Source organism: Pseudorca crassidens, chromosome 2, assembly GCF_039906515.1.
Source record: "Pseudorca crassidens isolate mPseCra1 chromosome 2, mPseCra1.hap1, whole genome shotgun sequence".
NCBI classification, from domain to species: Eukaryota; Metazoa; Chordata; class Mammalia; order Artiodactyla; family Delphinidae; genus Pseudorca; species Pseudorca crassidens.
This window is the reverse complement of record NC_090297.1, coordinates 159,364,952-159,386,092: the sequence shown is the minus strand read 5'-3', so window position 1 is coordinate 159,386,092 and position 21,141 is coordinate 159,364,952. Positions and strand designations below refer to the sequence as shown.

Genomic DNA, 21,141 nt, shown 5'->3' with positions numbered 1-21,141 from the left:
AAGCATGTGGGCTTCAGTAGTTGTGGCTCATGGGCTCTAGAATGAGGCTCAGTGGTTGTGGCACACAGGCTTAGTTGCTCCGCGGCATGTGGGATCTTCCCAGACCAGGGCTTGAACCTGTGTCCCCTGCATTGGCAAGCTGATTCTTAACTACTGTGCCACCAGGGAAGTCCCCAAATTGGCTCTTTTAAAAAAATAGTTAACATTTTTTTACTGAGATTCCCTATCTGTTCACCCATTCTCTACAATTTTCCTAAGAATCTTTTAACATATTTATACTTGCTGAATTAAAGTCCTTGTCTGCTAATGCCAGTCAGAGTCTGGGTCATCTGTAGTTGCTACTACTAACACCATTTTATTGATTTGGGGTCATTTTCCTGAGTCTTTGGATGTCTAGTAATTTTTAATACTGTACTGTACTGAACATTTAAAACTATACATTGTTGACACTCTGGGTTTTGTTATTTTCCTCTAAAGAGTTTTGTTGTTATTGTTGTTCTTCTTTTTCTTCTTCTTCCTCCTCTTCCTCTTTTTCCTCTTCCTTCTCTCCTTCTCCTTCTTCTCCTTCTCCTTCTTATTCTCTTTCTTCTTCTTCTGAAGATAAATAACTGGTGGATCTCCCTGACTCTGATGAAGATTAGTTTTAGGACTTGGAAGGCTTTACAGTGGTTTAGTTTTGCCTTTAACCCCAGGACAGAGCATTTTGTCTTTAGCTAACCATTTTGGTTTCAGAAGAAAGCCTAAGGTGTTTTCCAATACCCTCTAGGTTGGTGTGACTTTGTCCAGATTTGTCTCCCAGCATCAGGTAACTATTGAAATCTCTGCTTCCTTTCCTTACACATGCACAGTTCAAGAATTTGAGGAAAAAGTTTTCTATACTTTTATTGCTCCTCCTGCATGATGCTGTCCTTTCCAAGGTTTTTCACCTAAATTTATAGCTGTTTCACAGTCACATACTTCACTGTCTATCTCTTAAGTCCAGTAGATCTGTCATTTTCTGTTAAAGCCTGATTCTCACATACCCTGCCAAAAACTAGGAAGTGACTTCAGAGGACAGTCTTACTTAGAAATCTTTCCTTCTTTCAAGGATCATGTCTTTTGCAGTTTTTGCTCTCTAATGCTTCTAAAGAATTATTTATTAGAGTTTGTCTAGAGCATATATAGTTGGTATTGGGCAGAGTGTATGTCAAATAAAACTACTTTGCCATTTCTAGAACTTCAATTCTGGAAGATATTTGACTGGATATTTTTAGCCCATTGTTTTTCTATATAAATTTTAGGACCTACTTGTTAAATTTTGCTGAAAACCCTGATGAAATTTTATTGGAATTTCATTTAAGTTATGGATAGATTAGAGAAGAACTGATACCTTTGTAATACTGAGTCTCTCTATCAAAACATGTGGTATAGTTTTTCAAGTATTATATTCCTCTTCTATGTATTTAATAATATTTTATAAATTTTGCTATACAGATCTTGTACAACTTTTATTAAATCTATTCTACTTTATTTTATTTTTGCTATTGTGAATGGAATAATTTTTCTATTATACAGTTTACCCTCAAAAACAATGGGTTTAAACCGTGTGAGTGTGCTTATATGCAGATTTTTTTCAATAGTAAATACTACAGTACTACAAAATCTGTGGTAGGTTTAAATCCACAGATGTGGAACAGCAGTATGGAGGAACCACTTGTGTGGAGAGCCAACTATAAGTTATATGTGAATTTTATTATTTTTATTATTATTACTATTATTATTTATTATATGTACATGGAGGGCTGTTCAAGGGTCAACTATATATTCTAGTTAGCATTTACTGATGTATGGAGACATTTTAATTTATTGTATTTTGATCCTGAATTCCACTTGCTGAACGTTCTTCTAAGGTCTAACTGGATATTTCTCTCATAAATTACATATACCTGACTTCATTTAAAAATGCAATCTTAGAATTATTGTCTTTTAATATAGAGGTAAGTGCTTTAAAATTTTGGTCATTATTAATATATTTATATGTATTTCTACTATGTAACTTTTTCTTTTTACTAACTCTGTATTTTTTTCTCTCTTCATCTATAGCATTGCTCAATAGTTTAAGTTGGTCTAACTTCATTGGTACAACAAGCCTCAAAATCTCAGTAAGTTAACACAATAAAGTTTATTCCTTACTCATTTTATGGTCCACTGTGGGTGGAATTAGATGAGGGGAGATGCTCTGCTCCACATAATCCTTTAGAAACCCAGACTTTTTTCCATTTAGTAGACCATAATGTTTCTGAGTCCTTTTTGGATTCTCCAAAACTGGCAGATGATAGAAGATAAAAAGAGATAGCTGGGAGGATTATGCAAAACTTAATTTTTTTTATGGGGGGCAGAGTCCAAGCCTGACTGGTCATGTGACACTTTGGTCCACATTCCACTGTGCAGTATTCAGGCATATGGCCTCACCTAACTGCAAAGCATGTTTAGAAACAGAGTCTAGGTGTGTGTCCTGGAGGAAAAGAAAACGGTATTTTGTATGTTCATTAAGTTTTCTTCTTATCAAGTTTTTTCAAAAATAACCCCACTTTGTTCTTTCTATTCTTCTTTTAGTGACTCTTCACTTTAAAAGTCTTGACCCCACGCCTAAACAATGCTAAGATTTCAGAATAATTTAACTCTAATCATCTTACTTCAATTCCACATGTTGAGTAGTATTATTTCATTTCCATCTTGTTTTCACATCCATCAAAGATATTATTCTTAAAATTTATTTCTACAGTTTATCTTTCTTTACTTTAACCAATAATTTCTTTCCTTATGATTGATTCCTCTACTTTGTTATTTTCCTTTTTGGGCTTATTTTTCTTCTTATTGAATAAAATCCTTCAGTAGTTTTTTGTTTTGTTTTTATTAAGGATTTTTAATGTAAACTCTTTATTTGTATAGGTATTTATTTCACCTTAACTCTCTAATAAAAGTTTATCTAGATTTACAATCTAAGATTAACATTCTTTTCCCTCAGATCAATGAAAATATCATTCTATTATTTTTGTCCTATTTTTGCTGATAATAAATCTCTCAATATAAGTGGCAGTCTATTGTGGGTAATCTATCTTATCTGTATGGCAGCATATAAATATTTTCTCTTTTTCTTTTGTGTTCTATGATTTCATTTTGAGTTACTTAAGACTTTGTGTCAATTTTCACCCTGATGACTTAGGCCTTTAATAAATTATGGAAAGTTTTCACATTTTATTTGATTGAGTTTCACTTCCCTTTCCAACCCATTTTCTCTAATTTCTTCTTCTGGAGAAAACTATTAGGCACATGTTAGAAGAATTTGTCATTCTTTTCTCAATTTTTTCTTAACTTCTTTCTTATTTCTATATCTCCTTAACTATTTGTGCTGCATTCTGGTTGATTTCCATGTCTCTCTCTTTCTTTCTTTCTTTCTTTTTTTTTGTAACCGTCTCTTTACCCATATCTTTAGTGGTTTGTAATCATCTCTAAACTTTTGAATTTAATAGCTATGATTTTATATCTAGAATTTCTATCTTTTTAAAATATGCCTACTTTCTTTTCTTTCTTTCTTTTTTTTTTTTTTAGGCCACACTGTGTGGCATGCTGGATCTTAGTTCTCCAACCTGGGGTCAAACCCATGCCCCTTGCATTGAGAATGTGGAGTCTTAACTACTGTACTGCCAGGGAAGTCCCCCTACTTTCTTTTCATAGTCATATTTTTTGTTATAGTTTGTTTTATTTGTCTTCCTTTTTCTTTATTTTTCTTTAACAATATTTTATGTATTGTTCAGATTGCTTCATTATTTTTAGTTTTGTTGGGCCTATCTTTCAATTTATTTTATCTTCTAACTCTCCCATTTCCTCATATGGTTGGTAAACATTTATTGACAATTCTTTGGTGGTGGTGATTTTTCCAGTGGGAGTCTTATGCACTGGATTTACTTTTTCAATTGCTTCTGTTGGAGCCTTAGGGATTTTATGGCTACGTGACATGTTTTTAAGCTTCTTTTTTCATCTATTGATTTTTATTACTATAGTCTTTTCCTGTGTATATACATTAAATTTAGATCCCTGTCCACATACAGCCTGAGGTTGACATTTAACATTCTTACAGGAGATATTTTTCCCACATTCATGCAGGTAAAACTTTCTTCCTTGTTTCTCTGGTCATTGAGTAGAATTTTCTAGTCTTCATATATCCTGGATTTATGAAAGACCTTCCTGGCCCCACAGAGGCTTTAAAACCCTATCTCCTAATTCCTACTTCCAGTATCCCAGATCAATATTCCTGGACTACAGTAGATCACCTGGAGCTGACTACTCTTAGAGTTCTCTCTTTACTTGTATCACCTAGAGATTGCTCTTTCTTTTTTTCAAGTTTGGCTATGCATAAACTATTTTGTTATGTTTTATCAAGGATTATGTGTGGATGGGGAGTGGTTCAAGTGAGCTCAGTCTGTTGCATTACCATATTCAGAATGACTGATTTTAAACTTTTCTTCCTTTATTAAAGAAAGCTCAACTGTAACATGTAAACTGTAAACTTGAATTGTAAACATGCTGATATCTTTTATCCTAAAAAAAGAAACCTCATGATTTTGTGTTTTACTCTATAGGTAAATTTCAACCAAAAGTTGAAAAAGTGTAGGCTACATTTTGCCCCTACATAAAAATCTTTGATTTTGCAAACGCCCTGCAATCTGACTTCTGTCTGTTCTCATCATTTCATAGAAACTACTCTTATAAAGTTCACTAATGCTATTCTAATGTCAAATCCAATGGACATTTTCGGTGATGGTTTAGTAGTCTCTCTGAATTTGACTCTTTTACTCATTTTTTCTTAAAAAATCCTATTGTGAGCTTCACTGGTGGCGCAGTTGTTGAGAGTCCTCCTGCTGACGCAGGGGACACGGGTTCGTGCCCCGGTCCGGGAAGATCCCACATGCCGTGGAGTGGCTGGGCCTGTGAGCCATGGCCGCTGAGCCTGCGCGTCCGGAGCCTGTGCTCCGCAACGGGAGAGGCCACAACAGTGAGAGGCCCGCGTACTGCTAAAAAAAAAAAAAAAAAAATTCCTATTGTGGGGAGGGGGGAGGGTAAGCTGGGACAAAGAGAGAGTGGCATGGACATACATACACTACCAAATGTAAAATAGATAGCTAGTGGGAAGCAGCCGCATAGCACAGAGAGATCAGCTCGGTGCTTTGTGACCACCTAGAGGGGTGGGATAGGGAGGGTGGGAGGGAGGGAGACGCAAGAGGGAAGAGATATGGGGATATATGTATAGCTATAACTGATTCACTTGTTATAAAGCAGAAACTAACACACCGTTGCAAAGAAATTATACTCCAATAAAGATGTTAAAAAAAAAACCCAGAAAACCAAAACAAAATAAATAAATAAATAAAAGACAAAGAAAAAAAATTCCTATTGTCTTTGCTTCCACAATTCCACATTATCTATGTTGTCCTTGTGTTTCTCTGAATGTTTTTTTCTGGCTCTTATTTCTAGACTTTTTTTTCCTCTCACCATGTTTGAATATTGGTTTTTTTTGTTTGTTTTTTAGTAGCGTAAATCTTTGGCTCATAACTCTTATTTTCCATATTACGGTTAAAATGAAACAAAACTTTTGATACTTCCTTTTATGTGGAGGGAGCTCAATGAGTATAACATTCTTGGTCTATCTTTGCTCTTCTATTCACTTTGCCCCTTGGGAAGTGGGTTGACTTAAATGATTGATAACTTAGAAAAGAATAAGCTGGGCATGCTTGGCTTAGCTTCACATTTTTCTTCTTATGAGTGAATTACTTGTAGGATAACATGTTCTTTTCTCATTTGTTATACATTTAAAGTGCCTCCAAGATGAGAGACCAACAGTGGATCAACAATATGTGTGACTGGGGAGATGATTCTTTTTAACCCTTTTAGGTATAGTATTAGTGGTGTAGTATCAGGAAGTTCACTTTCTGCAAATGTAAGCTACATCTGTCAATATATACTTTTTGTCAGTAAAAAGTGATGAGTAATAACATTCTTCTTCTGACCCATATTATTCAACTCACTCAGGATTTGGTCAGGGAAGAGGGGTACAATTTGACCTCCTATGTACCCCAACAATTCTTTATGATCACCCACAACAATTCTTAATATCACAAAATTTTTATTGACTTCCAAATATATCTCTAGCTCAGACAGTTTACGTGAACTTCAGATGCTTCAGTTTAACATTTTATTGCACATCTCCTTCTGGATGTCACACAGACTCAAATTCAAAATGTCTAAAAATCAACTAGTCATCTTCCCCTGTAAGCATACCCTTTATTCTCTATTTTATATTACAATTGATGGTATTAAACTTTGTCCAGTTTAGGGAAGCCATAGACATAAAATTCATGAGTTCATTCAGCAAATATTTATTGATTGCTTACTATATGCTAGTCAGTGATCTAGGTGCTGGAGGATATAGCAGTGAACTAACTAAATAAAAAGCTCTTCTCTATGGAACTTCCATTATAGTAGAGGAGAAAAGACAATACACAAGTTAAATAAGTAATTTGTTAGCTGGTAATAAATACCATGAACAGAAAAGACAGGTGAGGAGTGAAGGTGGTGCAGAGGCAGCTTATAATTTTAAACATGACAGTCAGCATAAGTCTCTTTAAGAAAATGACATTTGGGCAAAGACTTGAAGGAAGTGAGAGAACAAACTAAGTGAACATCTGGGGAAAGAGCATTGCAGGCACAGCAAGCAGCAGGTACAATGGCCCTGAGGTGGGAATCTGCTTGGCTTACCTGAGGGACAATAAGGAGGCCAAGTGAGTAGAATGGAGTAAGTGAGGTGAAGCTCATCAGGAGAAAGGTAACAGGACAGCAGATCACATAGAGCTTTGTAAATCAGAGTAACGACTTGGCTTTTACTCAGTGATTATACATTTTGAGCTTAGGAGTGATGTGCTCTAACCATTTTAAATGATTCACTGTTGCTGCTATAGAGATGCAAGGGTGGAAGCAGGGAGACCAACAGAAAGGCTATTTTAATAATCCAGGCAAGTAGTGATGGCTTGGATCAGGGTGTTAGCAGTTCAAGTGGTGACAAATAGTCAGATTCTGTAGGTATCTTGAAGATAGAGCCAATAGGATTTACTGATGTATTGAATGAAAGATATAAAAGGAAGAGTGGCTGGGGTGATTCCAAAGTTTGACCCAAACAGCCAGAAGGATAGGGCTGATATCAGTTGAAATGAGGAATGCTATTGATGGAGCAGATTTTGAGGGTAAGATCAGGAGTTCAGTTTTGAACAGGTTGTTTGATATATCTAGGCAATATCTAAGTAGAAAAGTGATTTATGTATTCAACATCTATGTGGATTTATGGGTCTGGAGTTCAAGAGTTTTGCAGACACTGTTAGTGCTCACCAAATAACCCTGTGCCTGTTTACATTTTCTAGCCCACCTTGGAGTTAGATTAGGGCTGTGGCATTAGGTTCCAGATAATTGGATGTGGGTGGAAATGATGTAAACCACTTCTAGGCCCAACCCTTTAAGATATCGCAGGAAATCCTCTAGTCTTTTTTTTTTTTTTTCCAGTTTTCCCCTTTCATAGTGGTAGTCTAGGAGGCCGTGTCAAGATGATGTAGGTACGAAATATGTCAGACTATGACATGAAAAAGGTTAAGCACAGAGATGCCAGGGTTTTTTACTGCAGCATAGCCTAGCCGTATTTGACTAATACAATGGAGGATATTCAGGCTGAAGATACAGTTTTGGGGTTTATCAATATATTGAGACATTCGAGTCCATGAGACTGGATGGCATCACTGAAAGAGAAAGTTGAAGTGGAGAAAAGAAAAGAAAGCTTTGAGCCTTGGGGCATTCCAACATTAAAAAGTCATGGAGAAAAGGAGAAACTAAGAAATTAAGGAGGAGCTATCAGTGAGGTAGCAGGAAAAGTAGGAAAATGTGATATGCTGGAAACCCAATAAGGAAAATATTTCAAGTAGGAGGAAATAATCAACTGTCAATTCTTGTTAATGAGATCAAGTAAGATGAGACCTGAGAATTGACCACTAAGTTTAGCAATACGGAGGCCAAGGCTGTTGGTCACATTGACTAGCAGTGCCAATGGAGTGGTGGGGGTAAAATCCTGACTGAGAAAGATTTGGGAGAGGATAGGAGAAGAGCTGGTGACAGTGAGTATAGTAGCGAGAGGGGTAGTGGGGTCAAGAGAGGGTTTTTGTTTTGGTTTAGGTTTTGGTTTTGGTGACGGAAAGAATTGCATATTTGTATGATGATCCAGTAGACAGGGTAAAGCTGATGATGCAGGAGAAAGAGGGGGCAATTTCAGGAACAGTGGTTTTAATTAGGAAAGGGTGTAGGTATCCAGTTCACAAATGGAGGGACAGGCCTTAGATACCCATATACTTTATCTATGGTGACAGGAAGACAGACAGAGTTAATGGGCACAGATGCTTGAAGATGAATAGATAACAGTAGTAGAAGTTTGCAGAAAATCTCTCCTGATTGATATTACCTTTGACTCATTCATCTTCCTCATTCTCTCTTTCCCTCATCACTCACATCTATCAATTATCAAGCCCTGCCTGTCACTAAGAGTAATTTTCTCATAAGTGATTCCTCTTTTTTGTCTTTGTTGCTATCTCAGTCATTTGTTTTTTTTTTCCTCCCTGGACTACCAGTACAGTTTACTACCTGGTCTCCTTACTTAGACATGTTTCCCTGAAATTCATCTTCTATACTTCTTCCAGAGAGAACTAGCTAAAGCAAATATTTAATCATGCCACTCTACCATAAGAATGGATAGAAAGTCTTCCATGAGCTGGACTCTACCTAGCTAGTTTCCCAGCCTTTTCTACTGATACATGATGCCTCACTATGTGCTCTGATAACATTATACCATTTGAACTATGAAATTTCTTCCTCTAACTATCATTTTTGCTTGAAAGGCTTACTCACTGGAGTTCCCTTTTACCTTCCCCACTTCTCCTTCTCTTCTCTGCCTTCAGCTAGATATTCGTTATAATTTAAGACTCAGTGACTCAGCTCAAATGCTCTGGGCACACTTTCCAGAGCCCCTCTCCCTTTTATAGCTGAGTTGGATTCTTTTCTTTTCAGTTTCAATACCAACCACCCATGTCATTTCTTTCTATTGTTCCATTTAGCATATCAGTTCATATCTAATTTATCAGACTCTTGAGCTCTTGAGAGCAGAAATTCTGGGTTAGTCATTTTTGAATTCCCAGTACCTAGCACAGTAATTGGTGCAAAGTAGGTGTTTAATAATGATGATATGAACTGAAGAGTGCACTTCTCTGAGAGAGAACATTGAGATTTTTTTTACCACTGGAGGATTAGGCACTAGATAAAACAAACAAAAAAAACAAAGAAAAAAACTAGGTCTCAGCAGGGGAAGGAGTGCCTAGGGTGCCCAAGAAAAGAAGTGGCATGATTAGATGTCTAGAAGATTGAAACTAAAGAAGATAGCAGATTAGCCTGATTGCTCAGAGAACCCATGACAGAGGGATTGTAGGAGGGTAACATAAGAGGGTTAGGGCAGAGCACAGAATCTTAGAACTGTCATAGATGAGAAGTGGGGGGCAGTACGTGCTGGCAGAGGCCTTCTGGATTCCAACAGGGAAAGCTCTGATGGCAAAACTAAATTGGAGTGCCTGATTCATTACTTCACACCTACACACCCTAAGAGATCTCAGAAGCTGTCTTCAGCCTGAGGGCCCCAAAAGCTGAAAGCATTGACTAAAATTTTGATGTTTTGCTCATAGGAATTTCACTTCCAGTAATTTATCCTCATGGCAGTAATTATCCTCTGCCATGAGGATAAATTTACTGGACAAATTTACTGGATAAATTATCCAGTAATTTATCCTCATGGCATATCTGGACTAATGTCCATACATTTATATAAATGGATATTCACCACAATTTTGTTTATAATAGCAAAAAAAAAAAAATAGAAACCTAGGTCACTTGTCTCATATTTTTCTATATTTTTAATTTTGTAACAAGCTTTGTAACTTTTTTATAATCATAAATCTAGAATAAAGTCAGAGAAGCAAGCAAACTAGCACAAAATCACTTGGAAAAGCCTTCCTTGTAGCATTTTATTCATTTTTTTTATGAAACATTATTTATAAAAATTAAGTTAGAGATAATATTTTTGAAATCTCCCCACGTACTATTCCTTATTAGTAATCTAGTTTCTCTCTTTGCGAGCATTCAGTTATTGGCACATGGAAAGAAAAGTCATATGTCACCAGGGGGAGATAGTTCCTATAACAGGGAGGGGCGCTGAAGGTTGGGGAGAGATTTAGAGAGGATAAAGCAGGGGTTAGGAGACTGTCTGCATCCATGAGAGGAGTCTCAGCTCTCTTACCTACTTATGTCTCAACTTCTAAATTGTAATCTCCCTCAACATGCAGGGACCATGGACCATCCAATTTTCCATAACTAGTACTGAAAACCTAGTGTTGCATATATTTGGGTGCTCAAAAATATTTATTATTAAATGCATGATTAATTAGGCTTCTTTTCATACTTTTATTTTGAAACTTTCAAACTAAGTTAAAATTTTTAGTGAGAATATACTTACAGTTGAACCACAGGGTGAAACTTTTCTCTGAAATCAACTCTCAGTGGGCAGCCATATTTTTCCCAATTATATTTTACTCTCTGGAAAAGGAAAAATGCTTTAGTTATTTTCTATATTTGGCTGATTGACAAAATTATAGTTTTCTTACCAAGTGTTTAGATGGTCGATCCCTCAGATATGACCTGTAAAAAGACACTTTCATTACTTAGAATCTTTCCTCTTCTCAAACTTAAAAATTAAAACCACTACTTTGTTTGGGTAAAGAGGTATCACAAAAGTCAAACAGATAACCATAATTACAAAATACTCCTAAAATATGTGGAGATTAAACAACATACTTCTAAATAACACACGGATCAAAGACAAAATCTTAAGAGAAGTTAGAAAATATGTTCAACTAAATGAAAACACAACTTATCAAAATTTGTGAGGTGCAGCAAAATCAGTGCCTAGAGGTAAATTTATAGCAATAAATGTATATATCAGAAAAGACTGATGATAATAGGAATAAATACTGATTCTAAATTATTGATACTACATTAATATAAAACTCAATGTTTATGTCAAAAAATACTTCTTACTTTTCAATGATGTAAAAAAAATCATGCTGAAGGCATTCTTTTTGATCAAATCTACAAAAAATAAAACATAATGAAGTTGTAATATCATCATTCCTTACTTACTAGCACAAACATTTAATCATTTAACTCAGTGATTCTTGAACTCGAAAGTATCACAGAATCATCACTTATTGAATTAGAATCTTTGGGGTTGGTGTGTAGTCCTAGCATTTCTATTTTTAAAACTCAGCTTCACAAATGTTTCTGAATGTACCAGAATTTGAAATATACTGATTTATCTCTTATATTTGATACATGTGAAAATTTGTAGAAAATCCATCAAAGTAAAGACAAATTTCTTTGGACTGTTTCATTCTTAATAATTTTTTAAAACACAGAGTTCTAATTGCTACTAGAGACTCAGTTGCACAGGTAAGGATCTATTTTAAGAATTCACATAATTTCTAGTTAGGGTTTATGCAGACATAAGGCTATCATGGTCTATAAAGTGATAGAGTTTTTAGTAAGTTAAATTATTCATTTGACCATTTTTGCTGGCTGCTTCCAGTGTGACTCAGAAGGAACCCCAGTCACTGCTGTGTTTATATAGATATTGGAAGACTAGGACCACCTCCCACCCTGAATTCAAATTAGACCCCAAGAGATGCCCTCCTTCAGTGACAACTCTCCTGTCAGAAGTATCATTGGCCCCATAGGTATCCTTTGCTGATTGTGAAAACTTAGACCAACCACAACCTGAATCCAAGAAATTAGGGTCATTTTTAGAGTTCCAGAGCAGTGGGTCATTGACTGAGAGATCTGGAAAGAGGTCCTGAAATCTGTGTTTTCAGACATGCTCTCCAGGTGATTCTGGCGAGCAACCTAGTTTGACAATTGCTCTCTAAACCTTCCCAGAAACAGATTGATTCAAGCTGTTTTGCATCTCACTGAAGAAGGAAATCTTCATGCAATGATACTGCATGCAGGGGTACTGGCAATTGATTTTGGTAACATGTTGCTTAGAGCAGTTATTCTCAAATTTTAATGGCCCTACTAATCTTGGAAATTTTGTTAAAACAGAGGTTCTGACTCAGCAGGTACGAGGTGAGGCCTGAGATTCTGCATTTCTAATAAGTTCCCAGGTGATGCCACTGCTGGTCCATAGTTTATACTCTAAGGAGCAAGGATGTAGACCATCCCAGAAATAAGATGCTATAGGCTGTTTAATTCCGTTAGCCTTTGTGTTTTCTGGAAAAGGACTTACGGGAAATGCAAATTCCTTGCTGAATGAGATGGGAATATTTAATTATCTGTCCGGCAACTGATTTTAACAATTTACTACTCAAAAGCTTATTAGAATGACAGATGAATAGACCTTTGTTTTGGATGAGAGCAAGCCACTTCATAAATAGATTCAGATAAGAGTCAATGTTACCCCACCCTCACCCTAACCACAGGAAATGAATTTCAATACATTTTTGTCTCCATTATACATTCCACCTCAGTTAAACAGATTTGTGTATGCTGACCTTTATTCTCTCCCATGCAGAAGAAAGAGCTGTGGATGACACAAGTTCCAGTGTGCTTCATTGTGAACCATAGTAAAAATCAATAAAAGTCACACCTTGGGATTCTCTGAAGGAAACACTTGTGGTTCTGTTAGGTTTGCTCTAAAAAACTTTCTCATGGAAAAAGGTGCAGGAAACTGAGGCTTCTCTCTTGTGGTTACAAGCAGTTCTCTGACAGAAATGAAATTATAACTGGTTTGAGTAGGATGGACAACAGAGGTAAGTTTTTCTCCCTCTCATTTCTCTGGAAATGAGTTGTACACTGAAGAGCTGAGGGAGGTAATGCAAAGGATGGAAACTGGCTTATGAAAAGGGAAGGTAGAGAAAAATGCTGGTAATGGAGATAGAGGTTAAGTCTGTCTGATCCAAATGTAATATTTGAATATGATTCAAATGTAATATTTGACTTGGCAAAAAAGTTCAAACAAGTCAGGTTTGGACAAATTATCAACTTATAATGAATGGATTTCATATGGACATGTCAGTCATTGGGCTAATATTATTGCTAGTAATTACCGTATAGTTCACCATTCGTTTTTAAACATAAAGAATAAGACAAGTCAAATGCAAATATACTTGCCCTTTAACAGCAATGAATTTATTAGCATCACAGCCAACAGATATTTGGAACACCTAAAGTAAAGTAATTTAGGTGATGAGTTTAGTGGTTCTAATTCACATGATCTAGAATATTACTACAGCTAAAAGCAATTACATTTTAGATTTGAAATAACCTTTTAAATGTAGAGTTTTGTTATACTGCTCTGTGCTGTTTTCCTCCTTCTTCGATCACTTTTTTCTTTCTTTGCTTCCTTTCACCCTTACTGCTCACAAGGCCCAAAGGTTGGGTCTCTGCTTTCTTACTTCGATGTGATCGCTCACTACTACCTCTGCAACCATGACTATCAACTCTGTAGTTCCAGCTTGCACCTGACTCACATGGCAGGTTTCTGTAATAGTGAGTGGGCCAAAAAATTCGTCCAGGTTTTTCCGTAAGATGTTATGGAAACACGAACTTGACTTCTTTTTAGAGTCAGGGTCCTGGTTCTTCCTCAACTGGGATAAGCTACCTATATTTCTACCTGGCTCCAGGACACCTTACTCACTACTGTCTACCCTGCCCACCTCTCCAACCCCCACCCCAGGCTTTCTAATTGGGATTTAGATACTTGCCTTCTGTTTTAAACATGTCCTGTATGTTGCATATTTCCACAAGGCAAATCTAAAAACACCCTTGGGGATCAGGAGGCTGGGGTTAGAGAATGATGTCCAGCCAAGCTTGATGGATTTAAAGAATTGCACCTGCTAAGCCAGGAGCTTTCAGTCTTCATTTGAAAGGCATGCTCCACAGCAGGAGTTCATGGATTTTATTTCTTGAAGTATCTGACCTCACCCATAGGACCTGATTTGTTCTCTCAACAACTCTACCCACAGTCCTTGCTCTCCATCATTATTAAATCTTTTCCCATCAAATGTGTTTAGAAACATGTGTCTGCCCTTTATCTTTACTAAATTATCCATATATGGTACATGGTTGGCTGAGGTCCTCAAGTTTTTCATAGTTAGGACACGCCATCACTTGATAATCTTATTTGTAACATCTCTTCTTTTATGGGTCTTAGTTCACAGAAATCATTCCTAGTCTCAGAATTAACAACCATGACTCAGATTAAAATACATGAGTTGACCTGCAGGTGGCTCTGGAACAGGAGCATGGGTACAGAATGTGGGAAGTATGAATAAGACTGTTTTGTAGGGTACCCACTGCTGGAGGGCTGACACATTTTCCTTGGGACAGGAAACTTAACAGAGAAATTCTGACATATAGCCCAAATGAAAACAATGAATGTAGTAGTTTTCTTTATTTAATGTTATTCTCTTAAGTACAGAGACAGGCAAAACTGTTTCTGCCTTAGCTCAGAATCAGACACAGCGTATTCCCTCGAACTGGACAGAACAACTGAACTGAGACAGGAATTCTAAAGGCCTTCAACACAGAAATGTTGGTAGACAATATATTAGACAGAGTGTAGTCATCTGTCCCTGGGAAACTTCATCTTGGAAGGAATTACTAACACCCTCTGAGGACTGGTTTACTAGGGTGGCCTCATTGCATTCTGGTTCTTGGTGTACAGTTAAAAAACTGAGATGCAGCCCTGTTGGTGCTGTCAGTTCTATTTGCTGCTCTGCTGCAGGCTATGAAGACTAAGTAACAAAGACAGCAGGCTCATGTTCAAATGGCTCAGTCCATGGTCCAGTTGGTCCAGCAGGTTTAACAAGGGCTTAACTTCATCCAACTAGAGAAGAAGTCTGTGGGCCCTCTGTCTATAATATTTATCCGGGAGGCCGATGACTTGCTTACCAGTGGGGATAGGAGCACAAAGAAGGGTCCCTGTGATTGAGAGCATACCTTGTAGTTGTGTACAGGTTTTTATTTTCTTGGCTAGCTAGAGGACCTACCTCCACAAGGCCACATTTTCCTGTTGCCAAAGGGCTATGGCATAGTCCATTATCTTCTACTATATGGCATACTCTCCATTCTATTTCAGTGGGTGGGTCAATACAAACTACCTGAAATGGGCACAGATGGTGGCTGGATTTGAACGGTCCATGTCTTGGGGTGTGCCAAGGAAGAAACCAGTGATATTAGATAATTACTCTGTGACAGGTATCATTCTGGGAATTTTACACAAATAATCTTATTTAATACTCTCAACAAAGTAGATAACTACTGTGAGATGGATATTATATTTCCCCTTTTACAAATGAGGCAGCTGAGACTGAGTGTTTAGGAGCTTCTTGAAGCCAGTAGGTGGTAGAGCTTGGATTTGAACTCAGGTTAGGTTAACATGCTTTTGTAATGCCTGGGCTGGGCAGGATAGGGTGAATGAGGATCCCTAACAAATCTATAAATTAGACAGGAAAAAGATGGAGGAAACCACGGTGCTTCAGGAAGGCATCTTATATGGAATACGGTAGAGCAGTCGAGGAGCTGAAGATAGAAAATGCAGACCAAGTCTGAGGCAGGAACTCGCTAGGTTGCTGTTTTTTTTGCCTCCTCAGCAGAATTAAGCTGGGTAGGCAGCATGGTGGATAAACAGGGGGAGTGGTCAGTATGTACCTGCAGGCAATTTCCTGGGGAAGCAGTGTGTGTCAGCAGTGCTCAAGGATGGATCACGTTTGCCTCAGTTCAAGGCTCCCTTTAAATTCATGGAACCTTGGGACTTCCCTGGTGGTCCAGTGGCTAAGACTACGTGCTCCCAATGTAGGGGGCCTGGGTTTGGTCTCTGGTCAGGGAACTAGATCCCACATGTTGCAACTAAGAGTTCCCATGCCGCAACTGAAAAGATCCCACATGCAATGAAGATCCTGCACGCATCGATGAAGATCCTGTGTGTTGCAACTGAGACCTGGTGCAGCCAAATAAATACATTTAAATTCATGGAACCTTTCCCTGGTAGGAAGAGGTTCTTGGTGCTGGGGTCCTGAAGAGCAGGGACTATGTCTCATTTAACTTTGAATTCTTCATGTAGGTATTCCCCATTGTGCTATGCCTGATATATAGTGGGCGCTCAATATATGTTTATTGATTATTAGTTGGAATGAGAAGGAATAAAGAGAGGAGGCATCCCTCAGTGTGGAACAAAGACTCAAAGGAGGTGGTGGTGGGTGATTGCCTGAACACCCCACTGCTATATCACATTGCTGTGCTTTTGTATATGCCTCTTCCTGCTCAACTTCTACTTACTCTTCAACAATCATTTTACGCATCACCTTCTTTTCACCTTTCCCCTCCCAATCAAAATTGCTTACTTTGTTCTCTGGGCTATTTGGTAACTGTATATCTCACATTCTTTTACACTAGTTTATGTTTTCCCCTTTGGAAGAGACTCTTTTCATCTTTGTAACTCCCATTACTTAGCACACAGACTGAAACATAGAAACGTGGTAGGCACACAATAAAATTTTTTGAATGAAGAAATGATCCAATTTTTTTTTTTTTTTGCTGTACACGGGCCTCTCACTGTTGTGGCCTCTCCCGTTGCGGAGCACAGGCTCCGGACGCGCAGGCTCAGCGGCCATGGCTCACGGGCCCAGCCGCTCCGTGGCATGTGGGACCTTCCCAGACCGGGGCACGAACTCGCATCCCCTGCATTGGAGGGCGGACTCTCAACCACTGCGCCACCAGGGAAGCCCGATCCAATTTTTAAAATAAATAAACATAGCATAAATATGGATATGACTGGCAGTCTTCTCTGACAAACCATATCCAACTTTAGCTGTTCTTATTAATTTCAGTTTTCCTCTACACAATTTTATTTATGTTCAAAAACTAATAATTTTACATCTTTGTAAGCATTTATATTCCGATGGTAAACTCATGGAGGGCAGTAATCTAACCTTTTCCAAAGTAAAATTATGCTCTCTCTACAGTGAAACATTACAAAATGTTGCTACATATTAGGGGGAGTGGTATTGAATGGAGTTAATATGTACTATTTAGTTTTACCACCCATGTATTATTGAAGTAAAATTTTCAGTTTTCTACCAATGTCACTTACCTTTTGGGAGACTGGACACGTTTTTGCATGTTCACTAGGTCTAATGTGAACAAGCAGAAGACCTGTGTTCTGGTATCTAGGAGAAACAACACGTACAGGAGATTATAGAATCACAAGGGAGGTAGCCATGAGTGTGCCTTTGTGCAGAACAGATGAAAAGTCCCATTAATATGTTGTGATTGAACTGCCACCACACCCCCCCCCACCCCCCCACCCCACCCCCGCTCATGAGGAATTCTAGAGGCCTGGTGGTGGTGGTGGTGACTGTTCGCAGTTTCTGCTAAGATGCATTGTGGTCATATCCTAAAGTCACTCCCAACTCATGGTATCCCATATTTTGGCCAGCATAGGATAGGCACAAAAGGAAATAAAAATGAGCTTCTATCAGCCTTTCAAGCCCTCTGTTTCATTCACACCCTCAGTCTCCTGAGAATGGGGCTTTGCTGCTGACATCTTGCCCTGCTTCCTGACAGTATTACAAGGCCGTAGCCATTGCACAGTTTCCTTCTCTAGCCTCTACAGATTTTTTCCTCCTATTGATAATGCTTTTGGAACAATAGATATTAAGTTATGAAGTTAGTTTTCTGAGCCACATTATGCTGCATAATATGATCTGACTGGAAGCAAAAGAGAGATCAGACATAATGCCTTTGTAGATTATGAAATGCAAGTGAATAATTTTGTGCTCAGGCAAAATAGGAAGGCTCAAAAATTACAGAAGAAAAAAAATCGAAAGTATTATTCCTTCCCTGCCCCTAGTAAGGTTTTTACTTTTTGAAAAATTTGGGAAAAAAACCCCACAAACACACTAACCACAAACAAATGTTCTTTTCCTTCCAATATTCATTATATTTTAATATTTATCATATATTAGATATAAAATGTACTAAATAAGTGAGGATACAAATAGCACATTTTTATATTTTTAAATCACTGTACCATATTTCATCAACTCTAAGATACATTTTTTATTTCCTTTAACACCTTTGAAAACAGGAAGCATCTTATAATTATGCCAGTTATGGCTTTTTCCCCCAAATTGATGGAAACTTTGAGTTGATATATTCAGTAATATAGTATAGATCTGTAAGAAAAGGACACCAAAGTAAATATTGCATCTTCAATTTTCTACATAATTTTACTTATAGGTAGATTTTTATTTTTTTTTCTGCCATGGCTGATTTCAAAGCTTTTGGTATTTTTTCTCAAGTCTCGGACTGACCTAAAGTATCCTGGACAATTTGATATATATTGTACAGCAACAGAATTCTGAGTAAATATCCACAAAACCAAAAATATCCAAAGGAACCCACAACATTAGAAGAATCAAGAGAAAAGTTGGTGAGTTAGGGAGGAAGGGATGTATTGAGCCTCTCTTGACTACTGTGTCTAAAGTAGCATTTTTCCTTACACTTCCTGGTCACTCTCTACTGCTTCTTTCTGCTTTATTTTTCTTAATAGCACTTATAATTATTTGGGACCATCTTGTTTATTTACTTGATTACTTGTTTCTTCTCTTCTCTCACTAGAGATATGTCTCACGACAACAGTACTCTATCTTTCTTGTTCACCATGTGTTTTGAGCACCTAGAGTGCTTGGCATGGAGTGGGTATTCAAACTCATGTGGAGTAGCAGCCTAAAGAAAAATGAACTTTTCCTTAGAAGAACAATGCTATCTTTCCAGAAAACATATTGAGTCGGGACATAATGATAACCTAATGCCTTAAGATACAATTCCATGTTGGTTACCTTCCTCCAGAAATTAAGTGTTTAGGTGCTACCTTATTCCAAGATTCAGAGATGGTGTTTTATCTGACTCTACTCATAATTAAAGACTTTTTGGGATTAGAGTTCTAGTTTTTGCTTAAGGATAATATGTAAAGACTTCGGGATGGGAATGAATGATAAAAGGTGCTCAAAAATTATTGAATTCAGAAATAGCCTGGTGTTTTTTGCACCTTCAGTTGGATGAATAGCACCATCAGATAGGTCATGTTTTCATTTAATTAAAGGAGTATTTTACATTTTTATACAGAATACCATTTTCACATCTTTCCAGACATTTAAAGGAATTTGAAATCTGGATATTTAAAAGGATATGAGGTCATTTAAATAAAAGAATACATATAAATCAGTAACCTGAATAGCATATTTAATATTGAGTAGGCTCTTTTAAAAGTCTTACTTACTGCAACTTGAAATAATCATCTACTGCCTCATAATTTGTATTCTGAGAAAATGTTATTGTCTGAAAAAGAAAATAAAAAAGTTTATGTAAAGTAGGAAAATTGGGAATGGGGACAATGGATACTTTCAAGACAGGTTTAAATCTTTCTTTAGGTAAGAAAAATAATATATTTAGCACTTTTTTTTCTAATTTCTTTTCTTTTCTATCTCAGAAACGTCAATTATGTAGATATTAGATTTACTTTGTTACATTTCCTTATTTTACTTTTAATTTTATATTTTCATAGTTCTTTTATTTATACTGCTTCTCTCTCCCCCCTCATTTGACTTTTGTTGCAATATTCTTATTTTAAATTTATATCAGCATAGCAAACTTTTCACTTTCTTCTGTTTTCTAATAACCTGTCTCTGGACCTTTTAATTTCTTCTTTGATGTTTTCAAATCACTATAAAATCATATTGTCTGTAATTTTTGAGACTATGGGGAATTATTTGCCAGAATCTTTCTTCTGTTGTTTTTGAGTAATTTCTTAAAATGCCCATTTGCCTTTTGCATATTTCTTGCTATTTTCCTCCCTCCAGGCCATGTTTCATCTCAATTTGCAGAATTCTGTATGGTTGCGATTATCTCAGGGTAAAGCCATTTACAGAACATATATGATTATAGAGGCAGAAAATTATAAACCCCACATTTTTTTTTTTTCGGTACACGGGCCTCTCACTGTTATGGCCTCTTCCGTTGCGGAGCACAGGCTCCGGACGTGCAGGCTCAGCGGCCATGGCTCACGGGCTCAGCCATTCCGCAGCACGTGGGATCTTCGCGGACCAGGGCACAAACCTGTGTCCCCTGCATCGGCAGGCGGATTCTCAACCACTGTGCCACCAGGGAAGTCCCAAACCCCACATTTTTAGAGTATGGTAGCTAGCTACAATTTCTATACCCCTAAATTACTTTTTTGGTAGTTCTTTGTTATATATATAACTATATATATAAACATATGTACAACTATTCTATATATAAATATATATTTATAATATAAATATTCTATATATAAATATGCTATATATCTCTAGATCTTTATATATAATATAAATATATGTATATATGTGTGTGTGTGTGTGTGTATATATATATATATATATATATATATATATATATATATTGATCTCCAGAGAGAGATCAATTGTGAGGATTGGCTAATCTGTTGTGATGAGAACAGAGACTCTGTGGCTCTAAAACTCCTTAGTAAAAAGTTTTATTTCCAAAACAAAGTTTATTTACTCGTATGCTGGATGCTAAGTGGTATGACATAAAATATGCAATCTTTTATGATAAAGTTGAAGGCTGTGAAAGTCATCACATTAAAAATAAATCTAGTTTCATGTTCAAGGAAAGGAACTATCAAATTTACAACTGTATTCTCTTGTATGCCATGCTTTTCTTCATATGTAATCTTAAAAATAACTTTACAAGAAATTTGCCAGAGACAGAAATGAATGAACAATAAAGATGACAGTTAAAAACTCATGGGGAAACAGACAAATCACAAGCACTGAAATTGAAACTGTGATTAAAAATCTTCCAACAAACAAAAGTTCATGACCAGATGGCTTCACAGGTGAATTCTATCAAACA

The 21,141-nt window shown here is 36.9% G+C and overlaps 1 protein-coding gene across 1 annotated transcript in view; it reads right to left on the bottom strand.

Annotated features, from left to right (window-relative positions):
* Positions 1–21,141, bottom strand: part of CATSPERE (catsper channel auxiliary subunit epsilon) — a 259,066-nt gene that overhangs the window by 46,805 nt on the left and 191,120 nt on the right. The window contains exons 13-18 of the mRNA XM_067729520.1: positions 19,508–19,566; positions 17,318–17,393; positions 13,336–13,388; positions 11,209–11,259; positions 10,776–10,809; positions 10,628–10,707 (exon numbers count right to left, since the gene is read on the bottom strand). Coding sequence (XP_067585621.1) covers positions 10,628–10,707; positions 10,776–10,809; positions 11,209–11,259; positions 13,336–13,388; positions 17,318–17,393; positions 19,508–19,566 — 353 coding nt within the window. The remainder of the gene's footprint in view (positions 1–10,627; positions 10,708–10,775; positions 10,810–11,208; positions 11,260–13,335; positions 13,389–17,317; positions 17,394–19,507; positions 19,567–21,141) is intronic.